The sequence below is a fragment of the Bos mutus genome, chromosome 15, assembly GCF_027580195.1.
Source record: "Bos mutus isolate GX-2022 chromosome 15, NWIPB_WYAK_1.1, whole genome shotgun sequence".
NCBI classification, from domain to species: Eukaryota; Metazoa; Chordata; class Mammalia; order Artiodactyla; family Bovidae; genus Bos; species Bos mutus.
In genome coordinates this window covers 44,704,022-44,729,228 of record NC_091631.1, presented here as the reverse complement: position 1 = coordinate 44,729,228, position 25,207 = coordinate 44,704,022, and the positions used below count along the sequence as shown (strand labels likewise).

Here is a 25,207-nt window from a genome sequence, read left to right as displayed (position 1 = left end):
ACAGTCCTTAGTCCAAAGAAGGCCAACACAGAGGTGCCTGGTTCCTTAAGTGAACAGGACTTTGGGGCATCAGCCCTTGAACCCCAGCATAGGGTGAGTGGGAGTGAGAAGAGCAGGTTGGGTTTCTGAATTAATGATGGGTCTACGTGAGTATAAAGCATTGACTGTTTCAAATAAAATACATTTTATTGATCTCAAAGGGGCCTCCCACATTTAGACCAACAGGTGCTTTGCCAAACACTGGTGGAACCTGACAGGCCTGATGTGAGGAGGAGTTAAGGGTAATGAGCTGTTAGCCCACTAAGTGCATGCAAACAGCTGTCATTGCTGGAGTCCTTGGGGATAACCAGACAACTTGACCAGGATGCACTAATTTGCTCTGCAAACCCTCCTATCAACCACGGGGCAACCATTGAGAACTACCCCTGAGATGTACCAGATTCTAAATCCTGGAGTGTCCTGCTGAGGGCAGTGGGTGAGCGGGAGCCATTTGTGGTGGGGAAGGGATGTGTGCTCTGAGCACATCCGTCTCAGACCCCTCGGTCAGGCAGGAGTATGACCTCCACTCCCCCGCCTCAGCCAGCCCCCCACCGAGTTTGTTTCTGCCTTTTTAGATCATCGCAATGAAGGACGGCACCATCCAGAGGGAGGGCACCCTCAAGGACTTCCAGAGGTCTGAGTGCCAGCTCTTTGAGCACTGGAAGACCCTGATGAACCGGCAGGACCAAGAGCTGGAGAAGGTGGGTGTAGCCTGGGGGCCAGGCAGCCTGGCCCCTGAGGATAAGATTCTGCTAGAACCTGAACTCATAAAGGCCTTCCTGCCCTCATTGGCCCTAGGAAGCCCCCCAAAACACACACAAAAGACAGATGTGGACGCTGGGCATGAAATTGCTCCTACTAGACAGCCAGTACCTGTGCCAGCTACCCAAGGCAGAGTCAGGCCAATGCCTTCCCCATGTCCCGAAATAGTCAGATACCATTTAGTTACAAAGCTTCAGATAACCAACTCAGACTGGCTAAACAAAGAGAAAAGGGGGGTGGGGAGTTAAGGATTTACTGCTCAGGAAACTGGAACATCCAGTGATGCTATAGCTTCAGGTGGAGCTGGATCCAGGTGACCAAGCAGTATCATGAGGAATCTAATTCTCCCCACCCCTTGGCTCTGCTTCTCTCACACCAGCTTCATTCTCATGGAGGCAGTGAGGGCCATCGGCATCTCAGGCTTCCATTCTTCCAGGTCAGCAGCTCTGCCAGAAAGACAGTGCCTGTTTTATGATAGTTCAGCAAAAGTCCCAGGGCTGACTTCTGTTGGTCCAGTTTGGTCAGGTGCCCATCCTGAGCAAATCACTGTGGTCAGGGATGTGGAATGTGAAGACTGACCAATCCCGGGTCACATGACCACTCTGGGATTCAGAGAGAATGATTAGCCCACCTGAATCACAGAGACAGAATAAGGGAGAGGTGGTCTCCCACAGGGATACTGGGATGCTAGTAGCTGATGCAGGGGAAGGAGTAAATTCTGGCAGGCAAACATGTGTCCATCTGGACCATCCTCCAGGCAGGGGCAACTTGATAACTGCCAGTGGTCAGCACCAGGGGCAGTTCCCCCCTACCCCCTTCCCTTTTCCCCTCCGCACACCCTGAGGACATTAGCCAGGCCCCATCTATCTTTCAGGAAACCGTCATGGAGAGAAAAGCTACGGAGCCACCCCAGGGCCTGCCCCGGGCCATGTCCTCAAGAGATGGGCTCCTGCAGGATGAGGAAGAGGAGGAAGGTACAGGCCATGGGACTGGAGTGGAATCATGGCCTGAGGTCTGCTCCACCGTGAGGAGACTAAGGGTTGGGGTTCCGGGAGTGGGGAGATGGTGTGCCTCTGATGCATACCTTCCCCGCTGTGCACCTCAGTATCCCCATCTGTAAGTGGGGCTGATCCAACCCCTGTTCTCTTCAGAGGGGTGTGCAAGGTGACTCCATAAGGGGGTTCTTCCACCTGCAGAGGAGGCAGCCGAGAGCGAGGAGGAGGACAACCTGTCGTCGGTGCTGCACCAGCGTGCCAAGATCCCATGGCGGGCCTGCGCCAACTACCTGTCCTCGGCTGGTACCCTGCTCCTCTCGCTGCTCGTCTTCTCCCAGCTGCTCAAGCACATGGTCTTGGTGGCCATCGACTACTGGCTGGCCAAGTGGACTGACAGTGCCCTGACCCTGAGCCCCATGGCCAGGAACTGCTCCCTCAGCCAGGTGGGTCCAGCAGCCCCAGTGCCAGAGCCAGGGGACCGGGAGGACTGAGCACGGGCCACCCCCCACAGGATGCCAGCCTCGTTCTCTGCCAGGCCCAGGAGTGTTCCCTCAATCAGACCGGCTACGCCATGGTGTTCACGGTGCTCTGCAGCCTGGGCATCGTGCTGTGCCTCATCACGTCTGTCACAGTGGAATGGACGGGGCTGAAGGTGGCCAAGAGGTTGCACCGCAGCCTGCTGAACCAGATCATCCTGGCTCCCATGAGGTAGCCCTCTCCCCTGGCTGTGCCTGGCTGTGGGCGAGTCATTGTTCTCTGGGCCTCAGCTCTCCCATCTGTAAAATGGGGATATATCAATACATACAATCTCTATTGCAGGTCGCTAGATGTGACTCAAGGACATGGGGTGGGAAAAGCCCCCTCCTTGGTGCAGAAAACAGGGAAACTGTTATCTACTCAGCTAGACAGGGTGCTAGAAATGTCACACAGTTAGCTCATCTAATTCTCACAACAGCCCTTCAAGGGTCTGCAGGCTCTGCATGAATGTTTCCCCTTTCTAGGCAGGTACCACCCCCGGTTCAGCTCTCCCCTTCCCTGCCTCTCCTTCCTCATTCAGCCATTCTGCAGGTTCTGACCCCAGGGACACACGGTAGTTATTCTAATCCTCTGTAATGGGATCAATCAAAACCCCAAAGGCTGCTTGGTGTGAAAGACAGTTAAAGCTGTCATAGCCCGATTGGCTGCCAACTCAGTTTACAAACCCAGCAGGCAAACAGGCTATCTGATCCCTCCTCATCATCCAATCACAATCTCCTCTCCAGTTTCATGATCAGTCTGTGACCCACAGACACAGCCTCCAAGTTTACTTATCCTCTATTTGTCTCAGATCTGTGGTTCTGAAATTCTCTGGTTGGGGTTGGGCTGTTTCCGGGTCACAGCCAGAGTGCTGACAGCTGGAGTGACCTCTCAGGGCCAGCCAGCTGACAGACTGTCCCCAGGGCCTGGCCTCTACCCTCCCTGCCCCATCCCCACCCCCAGGAGAATCGTCTCTCTGGAGAGAACTCTATGTCCCCAGGAGGACAGCTGCTGAGTGAGGCAGGCCCAGTAAGAAGCAGAGAATGGTGGCAGTGGTCACACATGGGCTGGAGGGTCAGAGAGGCTGCGAAGGGGCTAGCATCCCTTTGGGCAGCCATGGGAATTCTCAGGGACACAGGCCAGACACAGGCAATCACCCTGGGAAGGCAGACCTGGGGATGACTCCAGAGATATGGAAACAAAAAAATAACTACCCTCCTTCAGTAAACAGGAAGGAAATCAATACACGGATGAGTAACTGTCCTCTGATCACCTCTTAGGTTTTTCGAGACCACGCCCCTTGGAAGCATCCTGAACAGATTTTCATCTGATTGTAACACCATCGACCAGGTACACAAGATCGCGGTGACGTATGTCCCCAGTCCAAAGAGAAGCCAGGTCCCCAGGAGCTTCTCCTGTCTGATGCTGGCTTCCCCAGATCAGCTGATCAGAGCCTTGGGCTAAGAACCTAGTGGGCTCCATCTGATTATAATGCTGCCTCAGGACCTGGGGCCTCCCCTGGGAGACTCTCCTAATGAGGCTGAAGGAAACCACATCCCTTTGGCTTCTGCCCAAGCCCACTCTGGCTCACAAGAAGGTTCCAGCATACTCTGCACCAAGGTGACTGATTTTCTGGAGAACAAGCATTTTGATTCTGCCTATGTCCTTTATTCTTCATCGTACTAAATGGTGAAAAAGCAAAGTCCTAATGCCTGGCCTCAGGGAGCCTACAGTGTAGCTGTAGGGATAAGACATGGACCAGTAGTAAAGGAAGAGCAAAACCTGGCAGCGGGTAACACGCTGAAGACGACCAAATACCAAAACTCACCTCCCAGAACTTCCCTGGTGTCCAGGGGAAGAATTCGTCTTCCAACGCAGCAGATGAGGGTTCAATTCCTGGTGGGGGAACTAAGATCCCCCATGCTGCAGAGCAACTAAGCCCGCGCGCCGCAGTGGCTAAGCCCAGAGGGCCTCAGCTAGAGAGCCTGCGTGCCACAAACTACAGAGCCCAAGAGCTCTGGAACCCGCAGGCTGCTCCCACATACCGCAACCAAGATCCCACGTGCCACAACTAAGACTCAATGCAGACATACATAAATAAATATATATATTTTAAAAGCTTTGAAAAAAAAATTCACCTCCCTTTCTCACCCTTCCTTCCCGCAGCACATCCCGTCTACGCTGGAGTGCCTGAGCCGCTCCACCCTGCTCTGTGTCTCAGCTCTGGCCGTCATCTCCTATGTCACACCGGTGTTCCTCGTGGCCCTCCTGCCCCTGGCTGTTGTGTGCTACTTCATCCAGAAGTATTTCCGGGTGGCATCCAGGTGATGGCAGCACTTGCCAGTGGGGATGAGGGATAGGAGCTGCTTTGCAATAGTCACTTCAGCTCTGTTATCAGAATCATTATAGAAGTGGTAGAGTCATGTCCCCTTCCCCAAAATGAAAATAGAAATATTCATATTCCACTGTCCTAATACAAGCATCTGGCAGTACACACACTGCAGTTACTATCTGGACTATTTCCTGGGGTGATACGCTCAGGAATGGGATCACTAGGTCAGGGTGTATACATGCGACTATGCCCTTCATTCATTTTGCCAAAATGCTTCCCAGAAGGATTGTATGATTCTAGTGTCCAGGCTGATTGCTGATGCATAAAATCAGAGGGCACCTGATGTGACGGGTCTGATGGCAACCAGACCTCCCAACTCACTTGGGTCCAGAGCAAGGATAGAAAAATCCTTGACTTGAGGGAGCTTCTCATGGCCTTTCTCATTGATCACATTCGCCTTCATGGGCCGTGGAACCATGCATGGCTCTTTCCTACTCAAAATTTTCTAAGAATGTTTTCTAAGAAGTTCTTTCTGGGAGTGATTCTATTAAGCTCACAGATTCAAAGATTTGTAGGGCCAATTTTTAAGAGCCTCTAGGCCAGTGTTTCTCAAACTGCCAACCACAACCTATCAGTGGGTCATGATATCAGTATCATAGATCACAACCAGTTTTTCAATGAAAGAGAAAATATATAGAAAATATCAGGCTGTATTCGCACACAGTAACAATAAGCTTTGCTTGATAAACCTTTGTTTTGGCTGTGTATGGGTGTGTGTGGGGTGGGGTGCATGTTTGTGTACTGATTTGTAATATAATGTTTGTTACTGGGGTTGTGGTCAGAAAGGTTAAGGATGTTTCCCAAGTACACAGAGTTTGTTAGAAATGAATCAAAATACTGATTGGGCATTATAATAATAATTAAATTTAGATACATATTGGGTACAATTACCTTGCCCGCAAGGATCAAGATCTGTATAAATGGCTTTTTGCCTGGTTGATCTGGAATCCCTTGGTACCCACGAAGAACAAAGTGCATTGATATCCACAAAATCACAGAGGCTTTTTAAACACTATACAAGCTGTTCTACAAAGTTCATTTCTTCTGCCAGAGAAACCACCCTATTCCCCTGGCATCCACTCTGGCTGTGGGTGTGGTTTGTCCAGGAAAGCTGCTTCCTGCATTCCAACCTGGCCTCCCGGGCACTAATACACTTGTCAAGGTGCAGCTGTGGGGAGCAGGAGCAAATTCTGTTGCCATGGAAACCACTGGCCTTTCCCTCTCAAGGAGCTCTTTAGATCCTGGCCTGTGATGTGCCAACACCTGTGGTGGTTACTGGGGAGTTTGGTCCTCCTGTTCCTTTGCCTGGCTGTTAAGGTTGTTCACCTCTGAAAGGGAAGCAACACTGCCTGTAGAGCCTCACCACAGAGTGAGGCGCTGCAGCAAAGCCAGCGGACAGATGCAGACGCGAGGTGGATGACGTGCGTGATAACGGTAACCCTTCAACATGCTCTGCTTAAGCATCTGCATCAATGAGATGGGGTGGTACCCTCCTCTTCCCTCTTCACAGGCGAGAAACTGAGGCCCAGAGGGGTGAAGCCATTTGGCCCCACAATGGTAGGGGTGGAGCTACGATTCAGACCCAGGCTGAGCCCCGACCTACCATCTTAACCATTAGGTTCTGCTCCCCGCTTCCCCCACAGGGACCTGCAGCAGCTGGACGACACCACCCAGCTCCCGCTGCTCTCGCACTTTGCTGAAACTGTGGAAGGCCTCACCACCATCCGGGCCTTCAGGTACCAGATTCACCCTGGAGGGTAGGGGAGTGGGGATGGGGCCAGGGTCACAGGTCATGGGATTTGATTCTCAGGGCTCCACTTAGGAAAGCGCAGAACACATGTCTGCCAGCCCCCATCAGGCCCTGAGGCCGGTCCACCCGAGGGGTCAGGTCCACTGGGCTCCAGCTGCATGATCTAGAGGGGAGATTCTCAGACCTAGAGCCAAGCCCAGGGCCTCTGTGAAAAGGTAAAATGTGAAAAGAGACAAGGCCGAGACAATTCCTCATAAATCTATGTGAAAAGGCCCTCACAGGGTGTGGGCCAGTCCTGAGGCCATCTTTCATTGAGACATTACTGTGAGCCAAACACTAGTATGCTGAGTACTTTACATGCCAGTACTCATTCATTCTGCCCTGCAATCTGACATGGAAAGCTTGATGAGTCCCATTTCTCAGGTAAGAAAATTGAGGTTCTCTGTAAGGTTTCACAAAGTCCAGATTTGAAGCTGGCTTGTTCATTCAACAAACATTTACTGAGTGTTCACCCAGCCCCTTGCCAGGCACTGAAAAGATGGAAATAATTCAGATGAGCCCATACCCTGGAGGCATTTACAGTGTCAGCTTTGAGCAGGCCAGGACAAACCCATGTGCCAGGTACTCCGAAAGAAAGGCTATGGTAGCACAGCAGGGAGGCAGTCATGGAAGCCTTCACTGAGGAGGTGGCATTAGTGCTGGGACTCAAAGAGTAGGTAAGAGTTCACCAGGCATAGAAACTTACCCCAGCGTCAGTGCCCTGCCATCCTCTTGCCACTCTGAGTTGTGGTGTTCAGCATGACAGGGGCATCTGAGGCTGCCTTGGGAGTGGGGGTTAGAACTGTTGCTCCCCACCTCAGTCTCTGTCTGAAATATTAGAGCATCTCTCCTCTGGATAGACACGTTAGAGACATCTGACCCAGATTCTGGGCCCTGGTCTCTAAGCCTCAGAGAGTGACTCTAGGTTATTTTTAGGATAACATAGCTGCACGGGGCATGCCAATAACCATGAGGCACTGGCCTTGTGTCCAGGAACCCTGGGGCTCAAGGAGAGAGTCTAAGGAGGCTTCTATCTCCTCCCTCCAACCCCCAAAGTCCAGCTGCCCAGACTCCTGGTGCCACACCGCAGCCCCAGTTCACTCCTTGGGGATCTGGGGCCAATGGGAAGTCCTCTTTGGGGTCTCATCTGAGTAAAGCAAAGCTGAACCCTGCCCTGGCCTTGGCCCTGCTCCCTGGACCTCCCCTGCCGCTGTGTGAGCCTGTGCCGTCTTCCCCACGGAATACTCCCTGGAGCCTGGCCGGACTCCAGGGTTTCCTCCCAGCTTTGTCCTCTTCTCCAGTCTGAACTCCCTAGTTCTTCCAGCCTTTGCATCCCTCAACACTCCCAGGCCAACCTCTACTCTAACTTTTGGTGATGCTCCTCTTAGAATTGGTATCCTGGAGGCCTTCAGGCTGGGCCTGGGGCAGAGAGATTGTGACTTTCCTCGAGTGGGCCAGACCCCCTAGACAGGATCTGCGTGGATGCCAGCATCCTTGCCTCAACCAAGCCTATGGTCGGCTAGAGAAACTGCTCCTCTGGAGGCCTACTCCACATTGCACTGACACAGTGGATGATTTTTAAATTTGAATGAAGGACTTTTTAAAATCATCCCTGAAGGTGTTGAATTCATTGGCTTTTGCCCAGCAGCCTGCCCTGCCAAGAGCAAACTAGTGATTATTTATTGGTTGTACACTTCCTGTGTGCCAGGCATGTGTGTGGATTATAACATTTAATCCTCACAAGAGCCTCGTGACATAGGTAGGAGAAGCCCCATTCTACAGATGGGGCTGAGTAACCAGCCCGAGGTCACACAAACAGTGAGAGCTGGTTCTGGGCTTGGGACCCAGGTCTGGCTGACCCTCTGGTTTTCCTGGAAGCCCTACTTTTTATCCCCCCAAAAGTTTCAAGGATGCCCAACACTGAGTGATTTTTTCAGTTCACGAAGGAACTATTACTAGCCCCATGAAAAAACTTAGTTTCAGTCCTGAAACATAGCCGGTAATAGTAATACTCAGACTCTAGCCTGCTTCTGCATGACTCCAAATCTGGGGCTCTTTCCACATTCCTTACATCATCACACACCTATCACAGAAGCCCCATCTCACATGCACCTTCATGCACACCCACCCCTCAGGCCAGTCACACACGCTTCAGACTCTCCAGTTACACGAGCACTCACACATGTACATCTCCAACATGCACTTACTCACTCAAGCCCTCAGACATATGGTTTCACACTCCCATAAGATACATCACCCCATCACACACACATCTACCCTGTGGTTGGGCAATCACACCCTCTCACACCCCAGAGATTCACTTTGCTCTCCTCAGACACATGGTTCAAACTCAGACCCTTCACCCAGAAATAAAGCAGAACAAACATCTTCTGGGAGTGAAAAGCAAATGCCCAAAAAGGTTCATCTTGAGTCCCTCTGAGTCCCCATCGGTTGTTTCCCTGAGACCATGTTGAGATGGCTTTCCTTTATTCACCATCAAACAAGCACAGCTGCCCGCTTCTGTCGGCCTGGCCCAGGGTCTGACGAGGTGGCCAAGGAGAGTGACACCAGGAGCCCAGGCTGGTCAGAGAGAAGAGGCAGATCATACAGAGTAACATGAGGGAGAACATGAGGAGGGCACGAGAACAGGGAAGAAGCCTCCAGAGTTCCTTGCACAGAAAATCCCATCTATCTTAGAGGGATAGAAGGTTCGTTCACTCAACAGATATTTATTGACAGTGCCAGGTGCTGGGGATGGGGTTTCCCAGGTGGTGCTTGTGGTAAAGAACCTGCTTGCCAATGCAGGAGTCATAAGAGACGTGGGTTTGATCCCTGGGTTGGGAAGATCCCTGGAGGAGGAAATGGCAACCCACTCCAGTATCTTTGCCTGGAGAGAGGAGCCTTGCGGGCTACAGTTCACAGGGTCACGAAGACTTAGACACGACTCAGCCACTGAGCACACACAAGTGCTGGGGATACATTAGTGACCAAAACAGACAAGGTCTCCATCCTCGTGGAGTTTACAGGCTAGTGAGGGAGATCGATGATAAACAGCTAGAGAAATTAATATATGAGCAGAGATTATGAAACAAACAGGCTGCAGAGATGGAGAACAATAGGCCAGGAAAGGCCGCTCTGAAGAGATGTCATTTAAGGTAAAGCCTGAAGGTTGAGAGAAATCAGCCTTGGGTAGAGCAGAGGAGAAAACATTCCAGGCAAAGAGAACAGCATGATAAAAGGCCTTGGGTGGGGAGGAACTTGGCATTGTCACAAAACTGAAAAGAGGCAAGCAATGTAATAAATTACCTTGCTGTCATTTCTGTGGCTGCAACGCAGTGAGCAAGGGGATTTGTGGCATGGAAGGAGGCTGGTGAGGTTGGCAGGGACTGGTTCCCACAGGCAAGAAAATGGTTCTTTATCCTAAAAAGTCTTTCATATTCTTAGCATCGGAGAGATAGGATGCAATTCATAATTTGGGAAGCTTATGCTGGCTTCTGTGTGGAGAGTGGACTGTAGAGAGATGGCAGGTAGACCTGTTAGGAAGCTGATGCTATAGTCCAGGTGAGTTTGTGGTGGGCAGGGAGCAGGCGAGAGGCAGGCAGAGAGGCAAGGTCAGTACTGGAGGTGGTCAGAAGAGGACTGAGGGGTTGGATGTGAATCAGATGATTGGATGTAAATCAGGTTTCTGGCCTGAGCAATGGGCTGGACGGAGGAGCCCTTTCATGTAAGAGGGAAGCCCTACAGAGGAGAACTGGTCTTGGAGTGAAAACAAGAGTCTGAAGGAGGTGGCGCTCTTGACAGGTATGAATAAGAAGAAGGGAGCTGGTAAGGCATTCCAGAGAGGAGAGGTGTACATCAGGGGCAGAGGTGGCATGTTTCAGGGCTGCAGGTGAGGAGGGTCCCAGGGGCTGCATGGACCAAGATGATTCCCCCTCACCCTCCTGATCCTCCCTCCAGGTACGAGGCCCGGTTCCAGCAGAAGCTCCTTGAATACACAGACTCCAACAACATCGCCTCCCTCTTCCTCACGGCCGCCAACAGGTGGCTAGAAGTCCGCATGGCAAGTGCCTCCCCCCACCCCCCAGCCCCGGGACAGGGGACTCTGATAGCGCTGTGCTGCCAGAGCAAGGGCCAAACGGGCCGGAGGGCGGGAAGGCAGGATGGATGCTGACCCAGGTGCGCACACGGGGTGGGTGCAGAGCCCTCCTGCGTCTCCCAACCCTGGGGGTTCTCCCTGTGTCTGCCCTTGGCCTCCTCTTCCCTCTCTCACTGCCTGGAGGCTTGTGTGTCTGAGGTGTGGGCCAAGGGGGAGAACAGTTGTGCGTTGAGCTGTGACAAGTGTGTGTGTCTGGAGTGGGTCATATGGCACGTGGGGCCAGCTGGTGAGGTATGCGTTTGGGCATGGGGGTGGGGGGAGCACTGCTGTGTGCACACGGTGACTCCCGGGGCTCCAGCCTTCACGCCCTCCTGCGTGTCTGACGATGTGTATGTGCAGTGCGGGGCTGGGGTTGAGTCTCAGCTGAGCTGCTCTCTGTCCTAAGGGAGTGGGTGTGGGTTGGGGCGGTGTGCTGTGGCCATAGCGCCCACTGAGGGCCCAGGCCAGCCCCGCTCCCTCCACAGGAGTACATTGGTGCGTGTGTGGTCCTCATCGCGGCTGTGACCTCCATCTCCAACTCCCTGCACAAGGAGCTCTCTGCCGGCCTGGTGGGCCTGGGCCTCACCTACGCCCTAATGGTGAGTGGTGACAGGCGGGGCAGGAGAGGGGGTAGACACCAGCAGACATCAGGGCACCCCCTCCCCCGACTGAGATGCTCCGGGGCCTTCTCCCTCCACCCGGCTACACCAAGTCTGATGCCAGAGGGACCATGTGGGCAGGAGGGCTCCCTGCAGGCCCCCACCCCTTCACCCAGGCCTGGGCCCCAGATGGGTGCTGGGTGAGGATCCACATTCACTGTAACCCCCAGGGAAGGCACCCTGGGCTGTAAGAAGAGCCATCCCAGGGCCCAGGGACAGGACCAGGGGATCACCAATGGGACCAGGTGACTGGCTTGCTCCCCGAAGGTGTCCAACTACCTCAACTGGATGGTGAGGAACCTGGCGGACATGGAGCTCCAGCTGGGGGCCGTGAAACGCATCCACGGGCTGCTGAAAACTGAAGCGGAGAGCTACGAGGGACTGCTGGGTGAGGGGCGCGGGAGGACTCCCGGAGAAACAGCCCAGCGTGGATGTGTGTTTAGGTTGAGGAGGCACGAGGAACCTGGGGGTGGTGGGGGGCACTCCTGGATACCAGCTGTGGCCCATGCCTGGCAGCTGAGACCCCCACACTGGCCCCCAGCACCATCGCTGATCCCCAAGAACTGGCCAGACCAAGGCAAGATCCAGATCCAGAACCTGAGTGTGCGCTACGACAGCTCCCTGAAGCCGGTGCTGAAGCACGTCAATGCCCTCATCTCCCCTGGACAGAAGGTAGGGGTAGGGAGAGCTGGACAGCACCCCTAGGGTCGCCTTCTGACCCTCAGGGCCCTCCAGATCTCACACCCATCCAGACCCTCAGTCTCTCAGCCCTGGGCCTCTCCCTTTCTCCTCCTGCTGCCCCCACTCACCCACCATGGAGACAGACACCACAGACTCCGTGGGCTCAGAGGTGCTTTGTCAGGGCCCCCTGCAAACGGCCAGGGGCTCTCCCAGGACACTGGTCCCTGAACTTCAGAGTAGAGTCCTGGGGCAGAGAGCGAGGGCCTGTCCTGGGGAGGAAGCCCCCCGTCTGGCACTCTGATCTGACTTTGATTGACCCCTCCGCCCCTCCTCCTGTCTCTCTCACTTCATCATTGTCTGTGGCTGCCCGTCTTACTCTCCCTGACCTTTCGATATACTTCTGTCCCTGCCTCTCCGGTCCTTCTGTATCGCCATCTCTGTCTCTGGGTTGGTCCCTGATGATCATTTCTGTAGGGATCCATGGGCAGGAAGCTATGGGGTAAGGGATGACTCCAGTTTAAGGCGGGGCACACCTTGCGGCCCACACTCGGCCACCCTGTGCCCTCCTGCCACACCCCACTGAGAGTGCTCCAGTGCCCCCACCTCCCCTGAGGCCCTGTACCCGACACAGCCACACCCACACGCAGCCAGGCAAGCCGGAGCCCCCTCTGGAGCCACTGCAGGAAACAAGCCCGAATCCAGGACCAGCGCTGGCTGAAGAGACACTCCCACGCCCGCACAGCCCAGAGTCAGCCCTCACGGCTCCCAGCCGCCTCAGTGCCCACAGCATGGCTGCTCCTCTCCTTCCAGATTGGCATCTGTGGCCGCACAGGTAGTGGGAAGTCCTCCTTCTCTCTCGCCTTCTTCCGCATGGTGGACATGTTCGAAGGTGAGCCGTATGACAGGCATCCCACAGCCACCAGACGGGATCGCAGTCCTGGGTTTGCTCAGAAGTCACAGGAGGCCCAGCCGTTGCTGCCTTCCCCTGCATCCTCATTGGGACCCATGTCCCAGGCGGACCCTGTCCCCAGCGCCATCATCTCCCCGCTCCCTGGTGCCCCACCTGTGACACTGTCTCCTCACAGGGCGAATCATCATCGACGGCATCGACATCGCCAAACTGCCACTGCACACCCTGCGCTCGCGCCTCTCCATCATCCTGCAGGACCCCGTCCTCTTTAGCGGCACCATCCGGTGAGCCCCTTACCCCACTGCCAGGCCCACCCCAGCCCCAGGCCCAGCTCCACTCCTCCAGATCTGGGCAGAGAGAGGAGAGAATGGCAAGGCCAGGGGCAGCCCTGCTCCAGCTCTGGCATAAAGGGTTGGCATTGGTTCTTTAGAGCTGCACCCTGATGCCTTTCTCTTTCCTGCGGTGCCCAGGTAGGGATCTCCCACTCCTCAGGCCTGGGTGCTTTCCTCCCCCCCTCCCACAGCCAGCAGCTTGCTGCTGCCTCCCAGCCAAGCCCCCAAGTCAAACGGGTCCCTCCCAGCTCCCTTTTCCAGCCTTGCCCACTGCACGTACCCTGGGAATGGAGCCAGGACCCTGCTCCCCTCCCAAAGGGCTTTGTGTGTCACCCTCCAGATTTAACCTGGACCCAGAGCGGAAGTGCTCCGACAGCACGCTGTGGGAGGCCCTGGAGATAGCCCAGCTGAAGCTGGTGGTGAAGGCGCTACCAGGAGGCCTTGGTAACTACTCCTGGCTGAGCACTGGCCGGGCACTCAGGGACACCTGTAAGGGCTGGGGATGGACGACTCACACCCACATCAACTTCACCCAGAGTTTAGAGTCTAGGGTCTGGCAGGACCCCAGAAACCATCGAGTTCTATCTCTTACCATACAGAAGCTCAGCGAGGTCATGTGACTTGTCCCAGGTCACACAACTGGTCAGTTCAGGATCTGGCCCCTCCTGCAGGGCACAGGGGGGACAGTAAGGGTCACTGTGACACAGAGCTTGCAAGTCCCTGATACCATGTCCCGCCCTCCCCATCCACCTACTTGCCCTATTCCACCCTGAGGAAGGAGAGACTGACTCAGGGATCACAGGCACAGCTCACTCATCAAGGCTACTGAGAAGAGTCTGTCCCCAACCCGAGGGGTGGCAGGGGCATCAGCAGAGCCTTGGTGTACCTGCTGCAACCCCTGGGGCAGTGGGGGCCAGCCAAGCCTTGGCTTCAGAAAATTACCCCACCACAGCCCACACATATGCCTGACGTACACACTCTGTGCTCACACCTCCTCCCAGTACTGCCCAGGGCCACAGCCGCGCATAACTCCTGGGGACGCTCTTCTCTTTGTAACTTCTGTAATTCCCGTGTTGTGTAAGGTGCAGCCACCTTGCACACACCTCTACCCATGACACACACCTACATGTTAGCCCCTGTACGCACATTCCCACACAAGCCACTCTATCCACTCAACTCACAACGCAGGGTTAACTCAGCGCTCCCTGGGGCTGTTTTCAGATGCCATCATCACGGAAGGCGGGGAGAACTTCAGCCAGGGCCAGAGGCAGCTGTTCTGCCTGGCCCGGGCCTTCGTGAGGAAGACCAGTATCTTCATCATGGATGAAGCCACGGCTTCCATCGACATGGCCACGGTCGGTGCTGGGCACACCCATGGGGCAGGGGTCTTGGAGACGGTTTTCAGGGGGTGTTAGGGAGAAGTTCAGAAAGTAGTCCTGAAGTTCAGGTTGCTTTTAGCATCAAGGGCCATTTGGGGCAGAAAAGGTAAAGACTGAGGGACTCTGATTTCAGCTAGTCTTAGGGCATGTTTATAACACACATATACACAAGCTGCACAGGAACCCACAGACTTCACACCCATCCCCCCACCAGACAGCACACCCAGACACACTCACAGCCTGCATGTATGCACACATGCACACACACAGCTGAACTCCCAACAGGCAGAGCCCAGCCCCTGAATACTGGGAAGCAGGTTGGTACTGTGGGGACTAGAGCCCCAGGGAGGGGGCAGGGCTGGGTTTGGAGGCACATGGGAACTGGGCCAGTAGCCAGGCCAGACCCCACCCCCTGGGCAGGTAAGCCAACAGCTGCTGCTCCCACCTGGCAGGAAAACATCCTCCAGAAAGTGGTGATGACGGCTTTCGCAGACCGCACCGTGGTCACCATCGCGGTAAGGGGCCCACCGATGGGGTGCAGGGGGACACCCGGAGAGAGGGCTGGCCTCCTGAGGCTATCATCAGCGGGCAGCCTCTGGGCTCACCTACACCCCAAGAGAGAGCCCTGGGCAGTGCAGGGCAAGCAGCCTGGCAGGCTTGCAAGGAGTCTGGATTGCAGGATTTGGAGTGTAGGAGGATTTGCACCCACACTTCCCTTAGACTTGCTGTCTTTCTCCAGGTCCCAGGGTCCACCCCTGCCCTAAGGCCCTGTGAGCTAGGCTAGGGTTACTTCTCCAGAGCAAATGGGAGATGCAGGTGTTGGGGATCTCTGAGCAGATCTGAGACATGGTGGGGGAGAAGGTGGCATTAGTGGATGGAGGGTTTGGAGTCCCACCCTGGGAAAGGGCAGTCACCATGGAGACAGGACATTCTGGCCACATGCCTCCTCCTCCAAGATGCAGGAGGGATGCCTCAGTGGCCCCAGCCCTGCCCACACCACCCTGACAACCCCTCCTGCCTCGCCCAGCACCGCGTGCACACTATCCTGAGCGCAGACCTGGTGATCGTTCTGAAGCGCGGCGCCATCCTTGAGTTCGACAAGCCAGAGAAGCTGCTCAGCCGGAAGGACAGTGTCTTTGCCTCTTTTGTCCGTGCTGACAAGTGACCTACCACAGCCCAAGTGCCATCCCTGCCCCACCCCCCTGCCTGGGTTTTCTAACTGTAAATCACTTGTAAATAAAGAGATTGGTTATTTCCTACTGAAGGCCAGAGGTCGTGGGTCTGGTGGGCAGGGACTGGGGTGGGCCGTGGGTCCCATGGATCCAGTCTGACTTTAGCATCAAGCAGAACTGAGGAAGCTGTGTGAGTGTGGCCGAAAGCACTTTCCCTCATCTGTGAAATGAGGGCTGTCTTCGTCTGCTAGGTTGTGTTCTGCTGTAGCAAAACACCATAGCCCAGGCGGCTTAAACAGTAGAAATTTACTTTTGACAGTGCTAGAGAGTGGAAGTCCAAGATCAAAGTGTCACAGGCTTGGCTTCTCCTGAGGCCTCTCTCCTAGCTGCATCTTCACATGGCCTTTCCTCTGTGTGCACACCCCTGGTCTCTCGCTCTCCTTCTTAGGATACTAGACATATTGGATGAGGCTGCACTTCTGTGACCTCATTTAACCTAATTACCTCTTCACTGGCCCTATCACATTGGAGGCTCCAACATATGAATTTCGGTCATATGATATAAGTCAGTCCATAACAAGGTTATAGTATTTTTGTGATTATATCATCAGATAAGGTGGCAGATCTCCATACAGTCTGGTCCCTTTTCCTTCTTACTTTAATTCTTGGGTTAAAATTGTGGGTCCCCAGGTACACTGGATCAGTGCATTTCGATTACAAATGACAAGAACCCAACTCAGAGTGGCTTTAAAAAAAACTGGAATTTCTTGTCCTATGTGACTGAGAAGATCAGGAGGTATACTGCTTCAAGCATGGCTGGATCCAGGTGTTTGCCATCAGGGCTGATGGATTCCGTCTTCCTGTCTCTCGCCCATGACGGATGGCTACTAGCACCTGCAGCAAACATCCTACCCCTCTGAAAAGGAGAGGGGCATGAATCATATGTCCCCCACTCCATCCCACACACAGGGACATTCAGAAGTTGACGAAGGGTGGCCCATCAGAGGGAAAGCACAGTACCTATACCCCAAGTCAACCAGGTAGTGACTGGGAGATGCTGGGCCCAGACACTGGGGAGACTACAACAGTTGTCCTCAGACTCCACAGTCATCATGAGACAGGAGTGCACACCTGTCCCGGCAAGAAAGGAAGGTGCTTATTTCCATATCGCTTTATTATCATTTATATGTTTCCTTTAGTACTAGCTTTTCTGAGTCCTGGGGTGCAGACACAGGTTGCAGCTTTGTCAGTTGCAAGGGGGTCAGAATCAGACAATGTAAGGGAAACCCACCAGTCATTGGAGAGGGGCCCAGCACAGGCCCTTCTGGCTGTTCTAGGAGCCAGAGGAGCTCAGAAGGAAGAGCTCTGTGAGGCCTGGCAGGGTGCCTGGGAGACACAGGATTGAAGTTGATCATGGGAAGGGTAGGCATTTTATCTAAGCAGAGAGTTAAAGAAAAAGGCCCAAGAAGGGGAGGGAGAACAAGATCAGAGAGCCTTGAATGCCAGGACCAACCCAAGGTCTGGGACAAGCCTATGCACAATAGGAAAGTGAAGAAGGTTTCTGAGTGAGAGAGACCTGACAAATGCAGTGCTGGGGGGAGATAAGTATGAGGAGGTGAAGGATGCAGCACAGCAGGAGGCTGAGCTCTTTGGGCGGGGAGCAAGCCTTCCTACAAAGGGAAAAGCAAGGAATAGCTGAGGTCTCGGGCCACCCTGTGAGGCAAGTCCTAGCCTTTCCAGCTCTGAGATGCCTCCGAGATGCCTCTGGGGGCCCAGCGACTCCCTCCGCTGGGAAGGAGCAGAGCCTGAGGAGGGAAAAAAGGGTTCCCAATCCTCGTGTCTATGACCCCCGCCCCCCGCAAGGGATTAAAGGAAAGTAGCATAGGCACAGGGGCACATCACAGCTCACACTGAAGTCTTGCAGAGATGCCCAAGGTCATCTTAACCTAAATCTCTCTATAGCACCCCTGATGGCCCACCAACCATGATACGGACACCCCACAGATGAGGGTCATCTCTGGTCATTAGAACTGACTTTTCCATACATGCGTGATGATTCCCTGGTGGCTCAGACAGTAAAGAACCCGCCTGCAATGGGTCGGGAAGACCCCCTAGAGAAGGGAATGGCAACCCACTCCAGTATTCTTGCCTGCAAAATCTCATGGACAGAGAAGCCTTGTGGGCTACAGTCTATGGGGTCACAAAAGAGGTGGACATGACTGAGTTACTAACACCTTCTTTCACTTTCTTTTCCACACATGAAATCAAAGCCTGCCGCTGTTCCACTCAGTATCTATACCAATTCTATATTTTGAGCCACACAAAATAACTAGTCTATCCTCCTTGGACACCAGGGGTTTCTGCAATAGTACACAAACTCCCTGGGAAGGCTCTCCAAGGCTTCTTTTCTGATGGCTGAACAGCTATAGTTGCCCCAGAGGTTTCCTGTGTAACTCTGTCTCCTTGAGCTCCCCTCTCTGCTCATCCTGTTTTCCCCTCCCCATCCTAAGCATTTCATCTCTGGTCAGTTCAGTCACTCAGTCGTGTCTGACTCTTTGCAACCCCATGGACTGCGGCACACCAGGCTTCCCTGTCCATCACCAACTCCCGGAGCTTGCTCAAACTCATGTCCATCGAGTTTGTGATGCCATCCAACCATCTTATTCTCTGTCGTCCCCTTCTCCTCCTGCCTTCATCTGCATCTCTGGTAACACAGCCCCAAATCATGCTTACCATGAGTAGTAGAGGGGGCCCAAGCCACAGAACAACCCGAGGTAGATGCCTGCAGTAGAAACACCATTCCTCTCCAGGCCAAGAGCTTGAGCCCTCCCTACACCCCCCACACACAGTGCCCAAAACAGCCCTTTGACACAGCTCCTCAGTCCTAGGTGCCTCCCATAACCTAAGGCAGACAAAATCATGTACCCCAGGAGGTGTAAAGCAAGCAACAGTAGCTTAAGTGCGTGCATGCTCAGCCGTGTCTTTACAACCCCATAACTGTGGCCCGCCAGGCTCCTCTGTCCATGAGATTTTCCAGGTAAGGATACTGGAGTGGGTTGCCATTTCCTTCTCCAGGGGATCTTCCAGACCCAGGAATCGAACCTGCGTCTTCTGCATCTCCTGCATTGGCAGGCTGATTCTTTACTGCTGAGCCATCCGGGAAGGCGCTGGTAGCTCAAACCCTCTTTAAAATGCAGGGGTGGTTTTACAAGGATGGGTCATGACTGAAGAAGATGCAACCACCCAGGCTTCTGGGCTTAAGCATCCAGCATTCTCTGCAGTGGGTGTTAAACTGTTTCTACACCTACTAAGGTACTTTTTTTCTGGGAGGAAGTCCGTAGCTTTTATCAGATTCCCAAAGAATCCGTGACTCAGAAAATACTAAAAATCATCGCCAAGGAGAAGTGGTCTGTTGAGAAGTCCTCCGGCCACCTAATCTGCCCCTCGCCCCAATACCAGGTTGTGACACAGCTCCTGTATCTCCTATCGCGGGGAACCCACAAAGCCCAGGCAGATACTGGCACAACCGACGATGGGAAAATTGGAGTAGGAGAGCCAGGACAACACGGAATCTGTCCCCAGAATGGGAGATCGGGTCGCGACTCCCTTCACTGCCCCTCACCCCGCCCTGATTTCATAGTGTGAGGGCTGGGAGGAACCTCTTCGGAGCATCTGATTGGGCAAAGTCCCCAAGCCAGACCTCGAGCTCGGGAGAAGGCAGGCGGGGGAGGTGAATGGCGAGGGGCGGGGCCTGCGCCGGTGCCCGCCCGCCCTCCAGCCCAGGAATAGGTCGGGCTCCCCCTGGCGGTCCCCGGCCCCTACTCCACGCCCCGGGCGCCCGGTGTCCTCAATCCTCTACCCGACCTAGCACAGGTCGGTCTCCGCGGGCCGACTGACGGACAGACGGGCCGCAGAACCACCCGCCGCGGGCGCCCGGGCAGCAGGAGGGGGCGGGGAGGCGAGGACTGCGGCTTGAAGAGCAGGAGCAGGTGCCGTGGCGACGGGCGCGAGAAGCAGGGACAGAGCGGCGGGCGGGGGCGCGGCGCCGGCGTGCGTGCGGCGGGCGCGGGGCCGGGAGGCCGCGACTCCGAGTTGAGCCCCGCCGGGTCGCGCCGAGGCGAGGGGATCTGGAGTGGGGCCGGGTGTACTGGCGACTCTGGAGGGCGCAGGATCCCAAGGAGACAGAGAGGACGAGAGCTGGAGGGGGATCGCAAATTGGCGAGAGCGCTTCGAGGGGCGGGGTAGGAAAAGAGGGAGCGTACCTGGAGGGGAGACCGTGTGAAACTGGAGCTTGGAGGGGAGCCCAGGGCGGAAATGGGCGAGACGGGAGACACGGTGGACGCTGTGTGAGGTCTGGTCAGCCGATAAGATCCGGAGGTGTGAGAAGGAAGGTTGAGAAGGAAGGCTCGGTGGGGAGAAGGGGTCCTAGGAAGACGCCTAGGGGTCGCCAGCGGGTGGAGGAGAGTTGACCTGGGATCCAGCGCCAGGTGGCGAACAGGCAGAGCGGAGGTGATTCAGTAGGCAGTGGGGCAGGTGGGCTGAGGTGTGAGGCTGGTATAAGGAAGTGAAGCAGGGGCCAGGTGGAAGTGAGGATGAGTCGAGTCTAGCTGGAGACGCGTCTCAGAAGTAAGACCAGTGCAGACTGAGGGTGGTCCCAGGGCGGGAACCCCACAGTAGGGAGAAGGCTCAGTCAGGGGTTGTCCCCCTCCTCCATGGGGGAGGCCTCTACCTGGTGGTCCCTGGAGCCATGCTGTCCCGCAAGGGCATCATCCCCGAGGAGTATGTGCTCACGCGACTAGCAGAGGACCCCGCAGAGCCCCGGTACCGTGCCCGTGAGCGGAAAGCCCGCTTCGTGTCCAAGAACGGCAACTGCAACGTGGCCCACAAGAACATCCGGGAGCAAGGCCGCTTCCTACAGGACGTGTTCACCACGCTGGTGGATCTCAAGTGGCCATACACGCTGCTCATCTTCACCATGTCCTTCCTGTGCAGCTGGCTGCTCTTTGCCATGGTCTGGTGGCTCATCGCCTTCGCCCACGGTGACCTGGCCCCTGGCGAGGGTGCCGCTGTGCCCTGCGTCACCAGCATCCACTCCTTTTCGTCTGCCTTCCTTTTCTCCATTGAGGTCCAGGTGACCATTGGTTTCGGCGGGCGCATGGTGACCGAGGAGTGCCCTCTGGCCATCCTGATCCTCATTGTGCAGAACATCGTGGGGCTCATGATCAACGCCATCATGCTGGGCTGCATCTTCATGAAGACGGCTCAGGCCCACCGGCGGGCCGAGACCCTCATCTTCAGCAAGCATGCGGTCATCGCCCTGCGCCACGGCCGCCTCTGCTTCATGCTGCGCGTGGGCGACCTCCGGAAGAGCATGATCATCAGTGCCACCATCCACATGCAGGTGGTGCGCAAGACCACCAGCCCTGAGGGTGAGGTGGTCCCCCTCCACCAGGTGGACATCCCCATGGAGAATGGTGTGGGGGGCAATAGCATCTTCCTGGTGGCTCCGCTCATCATCTACCACGTCATTGACGCCAACAGCCCGCTCTATGACCTGGCGCCCTGCGACCTGCACCACCATCAGGACCTTGAGATCATCGTCATCCTGGAAGGTGTGGTGGAAACCACGGGCATCACCACCCAGGCCCGCACCTCCTACCTGGCCGACGAGATCTTGTGGGGCCAGCGCTTTGTACCCATTGTGGCCGAGGAGGATGGCCGCTACTCCGTGGACTACTCCAAGTTTGGCAACACTATCAAAGTGCCCACGCCACTCTGCACAGCCCGCCAGCTTGAGGAGGACCCCAGCCTGCTGGATGTCCTGACCCTTGTCCGCGGGCCCTTGCGCAAGCGCACCGTGGCTGTGGCCAAGGCCAAGCCCAAGTTCAGCATCTCTCCAGACTCCCTGTCCTGAGCTCTGCTCCCTTGGGCTCCCTCCTTATGTGTGCGCACGCCAGTGTGGCATGGTATGTAGAGCGGACGTGGTGTGGGCCCCTCGGCCAGGCCAGGACCTTGTGTGAGGCTGGGCCCTCCAGCTCAGCCTCCCTGCCTGCTGCTCGCCCAGGGTGTTACAAGGCACCTGTCACTACTCTATTTCTGGCCTCAGCAGGAGCCTGCACTGGGTTATTTTTGTCCCTGCTCCTCCCAGCCCCAACTCAGGACTGGCTCGTTCCGCTCCCCTGCCCCAGACTGACAGAGCTGTGGAAAGGGTCAGGCCCTAAAGTTGGGTCTCCATCCGATCCTGGGCCCCCCGACCAACTGGCCACAAGCTGGGCAAATGGCTGGGGAAGAACAGGCCCCACATTGGAGGCCCGCTGCCCTGTTTCTGTGGCCCCAAGAGATGCCTGTGGTGAGGCCCCAGCCCCTACATGGTCCCTGAAAAAGTGATGGGCGAAAGGGTGGGCCTGGCCTGCTAGGAAGGGCAGGTGATGAGGGAGCACAGTAGAGCTGGAGAGTTGGAGAAGTGGAGCCCCTGCCCCCCGGGCATGCTCAGCAGAGAGGAGATGGCGCTGAGGGGCTTAGCTTTCTGAGCCCTGCTCAGGCTCGGGGAGGAGCTATAGGCCGCTTGCCTCTGACCTCAAAGCTTCTTTAATGGGGGCTCCATGGCCCAGGGCTGCTGCACCTGCCTGTTCCCATTCTGTCCCCCACCCTGGGAGGCTGTGGACTGAAAGAGGCTGAGAGAGACTGGGGTCCTGGGCCCACCACAGGCCTGGCTCCCCACCGGTGGCTGCCACTCACTTTGTCAAAAGGGTGGCCTTAGAGAGCCTTTGGATTGCTAGAAAAGGAAATGTTGGAAAGCACAGGATGGTGGGGGTGGGTGAGGTCCCTGAGGCAAAAAGGCCATTGATTGTGACCGGCTTGACCCCAAGCCAGACTCCTGGAGCAGTGCTATGTGTACTTGCCCAGAATCCTGCCTTCTTTGTCGTCAATAAAGCCTACCCCTTTGTGACCTAAACTCTGGGCTGTTCTTCTGGTGGGCAGGGAGGGCAAGGGCTGGTCGCTGCCAGCCCACATTTCAGAGGCTCCAGGGACCCTAGCTGGGAGGCCAGGAAAGGGACCTGGGGTTGGTCCTCTTCCGCTGTTCAGGGACACTTCCCTTCTCTGCCTCCGGTAGCCCAGCCCTGCCAGCCTATCTGACTGGCTCGATTGGGCACTCATCAGGCTTACAGCCCTGAGCCCTGCCTCCACTCCCAGGGATCTGCTGGAAGGCTGAGGTGCTCAAGGAAAGAGGCAGGGACGTCACTGGACGTCACACGTCCAGTGTGGCGACTGGAGCATTAGCTCTCAAAACAAGTGCTTTCGTTCACACCCTGGCTCGAGTTCTCAGCCTTCATCTAACGTAACCTCTCTGTGCTTCAGTTGCCTCATCTATAAAGTGGGGCTACTAATAGTACCGACCTCATAGAATTGCTTTGGGAGTAAATGAAGAGCACAAGTCAAATGCTTGAGTGCCTCGTCCATAGTAAGTGCTCAATAAATGTTAACAGTTGAGACTGCTGTTGAATCAGCTACATGATGAGACAGCTGAGCAAGTGGATGCCAGGAGAGAAAGTGCTATTATGTGTCCCCTAGTGAGGAGTTTCTCTGCCTGAACTTACCTTCTACACTGTTTCCCCATCCAGCTCAGACCCTGATGACAGGGGCTGTGGCAGCACCTATTACCTATTTCTCTATCTCAACCCTCTGGACTCCATCCACCATGTGGCCACCAGAGTAGTCTTATTAAAAGACTTCATTCTTTCCAATGTCAAGTACCTCCAGTCGTTCCCCATTACCTTCTGGTCAAGGCTAGACACATAACCAGTCGTTTCAGGCTTTTCCTGACTTCTAGTCATTATAGCCTACTGTTCTCTGGCCAGGACCCTATGTAACCGCCCACCACCCTGGCAGCCTCAATATCCCCTCCCTGCATACAGCATTGATCTTCCTACCTCTGAGCTTTAGATGATGTTATTCCCTTTGCCTGGACTGTCCAGGCCTCATCTCTCCCTGTGGAAATCTATAAAAGTCCAAGCCACCATGATGCCTCCTTGAAGCCTCCCGATTCCTCTAGAAAGTGATGGTCCTGTCCCTTCCTCTGTGCTTGTGGGCATTCTACTTTTGCCAGTGTTTGTGGGTCTGTCTCCCCATTCCCAAGTCCATGGCTCCTTGAGGTCAGGGACTGTGCCTGATTGAGCACTGTGACTGTCTTTCAGAAAGTGCTGAATGAGTGAATGATGAATAATGTACAGGACAAGTCAAGGTCAGTGGTGCAGTGTGAGGCCTGTAGAGGGCTTTGGTTGCATCAGTGAGAGTTTGTCCCAGGCTATTCCAGAGGCAGGGCTGAAGGACTAAGGAGCTGCTGGTTCAGGCTTTAAGATGCCCCATCCCTGTACCCACAGAAACACACCCTGCCCCCCATCCAAAAGCTGATTTTTTGCTGTGCTGACTTGTTTCTGGTTTAGAGGAAGGAGATGAGAAAGCTGTTCAAAGTTGGCCCAGGGTTCTGGGGACAGTACCTGGTTCTTAGTCTAAAGACTCAGTTTACCTGTCTTCAAGAACAGAGGAGGAGGTCAGACTCACTAATGAGAAGCGTCTGGGCAGCACCTTCCTTGGGGACCATTCAGAGTAACCTTCCTCCACTCCTTCATACACCTTTAAACAGTTGCTGCTACTGCTACTGCTAAGTCGCTTCAGTCGTGTCCGACTCTGTGCGACCCCATAGATGGCAGCCCGCCAGCCTCCTCCGTCCCTGGGATTCTCCAGGCAAGAATACTGGAGTGGGTTGCCATTTCCTTCTCCAATGCATGAAAGTGCAGTCGCTCAGTCGTGTCCGACTCTTAGCGACCCCATGGACTACAGCCTACCAGGCTCCTCCATCCATGGGATTTTCCAGGCAAGAGTAAACAGCTGGTGATAGTGAAATGGCAGAACTGAGGGCTTAGTGCCACCTGCTGGCCACAGAAAAGACCCACTTGATCCCAGAAAATCAGAATCACTGCTGCCGCTGCTGCTGCTAAGTCACTACATTCGTGTTTGGCTCTGTGCGACACCATAGACGGCAGCCCACTAGGCTCCCCCGTCCCTGGGATTCTCCAGGCAAGAACAGTGGAGTGGGGTCCCATTGCCTTCTCCTAGTCCTGGGCTTTTCACGTTGTAAGATCCCTAGCATTTAGGCTTAACTCAGGGAAAAGCTGAAAAGCTCCAGGCATGGAAGGAGCAGCTGGACCAGACCTCCTTTGATCACCCCACAGATGTTCTTGTCCTCTAACAGTGCTCCCATCCTCGGGGGCCACCCATCTCTTTAAGGCACTTGTCTAACTATAGACAGAAGAGCTCCCCTAACCTCCCCTCAGCCTAGCAGGAAATTCTTTGAGAATTGTTTCTGATATTCTGCCTCCAGGGCATCATGTGATGGAGCAGTCTAAGCTCGTCCACACCCCATGTGCAGATCCCCCAGAAAGGTG

The 25,207-nt window shown here is 55.1% G+C and overlaps 2 protein-coding genes across 4 annotated transcripts in view; both read left to right on the top strand.

Moving 5' to 3' along the window:
• ABCC8 (ATP binding cassette subfamily C member 8) overlaps positions 1-15,754 on the top strand; it is a 78,988-nt gene extending 63,234 nt beyond the window's left edge. For all 3 annotated transcript variants that reach the window (XM_070384042.1, XM_070384041.1, XM_070384043.1), the window contains 17 exons: positions 615-740; positions 1,676-1,775; positions 1,998-2,239; positions 2,332-2,504; positions 3,593-3,662; positions 4,479-4,636; positions 6,348-6,440; positions 10,451-10,553; positions 11,114-11,227; positions 11,555-11,675; positions 11,829-11,959; positions 12,779-12,857; positions 13,054-13,162; positions 13,551-13,654; positions 14,432-14,565; positions 15,042-15,104; positions 15,617-15,754. In XM_070384042.1, coding sequence (XP_070240143.1) covers positions 615-740; positions 1,676-1,775; positions 1,998-2,239; positions 2,332-2,504; positions 3,593-3,662; positions 4,479-4,636; positions 6,348-6,440; positions 10,451-10,553; positions 11,114-11,227; positions 11,555-11,675; positions 11,829-11,959; positions 12,779-12,857; positions 13,054-13,162; positions 13,551-13,654; positions 14,432-14,565; positions 15,042-15,104; positions 15,617-15,754 — 2,058 coding nt within the window. The remainder of the gene's footprint in view (positions 1-614; positions 741-1,675; positions 1,776-1,997; positions 2,240-2,331; positions 2,505-3,592; positions 3,663-4,478; positions 4,637-6,347; positions 6,441-10,450; positions 10,554-11,113; positions 11,228-11,554; positions 11,676-11,828; positions 11,960-12,778; positions 12,858-13,053; positions 13,163-13,550; positions 13,655-14,431; positions 14,566-15,041; positions 15,105-15,616) is intronic.
• A 3,813-nt stretch (positions 15,755-19,567) lies between these two features.
• On the top strand, positions 19,568-22,716 carry KCNJ11 (potassium inwardly rectifying channel subfamily J member 11). Its single transcript, XM_005896774.3, has one exon. It carries the CDS (start codon positions 20,509-20,511, stop codon positions 21,673-21,675), a length of 1,167 nt encoding a protein of 388 aa, XP_005896836.1. The 5' UTR covers positions 19,568-20,508; the 3' UTR covers positions 21,676-22,716.
• Positions 22,717-25,207: the final 2,491 nt, after the last annotated feature.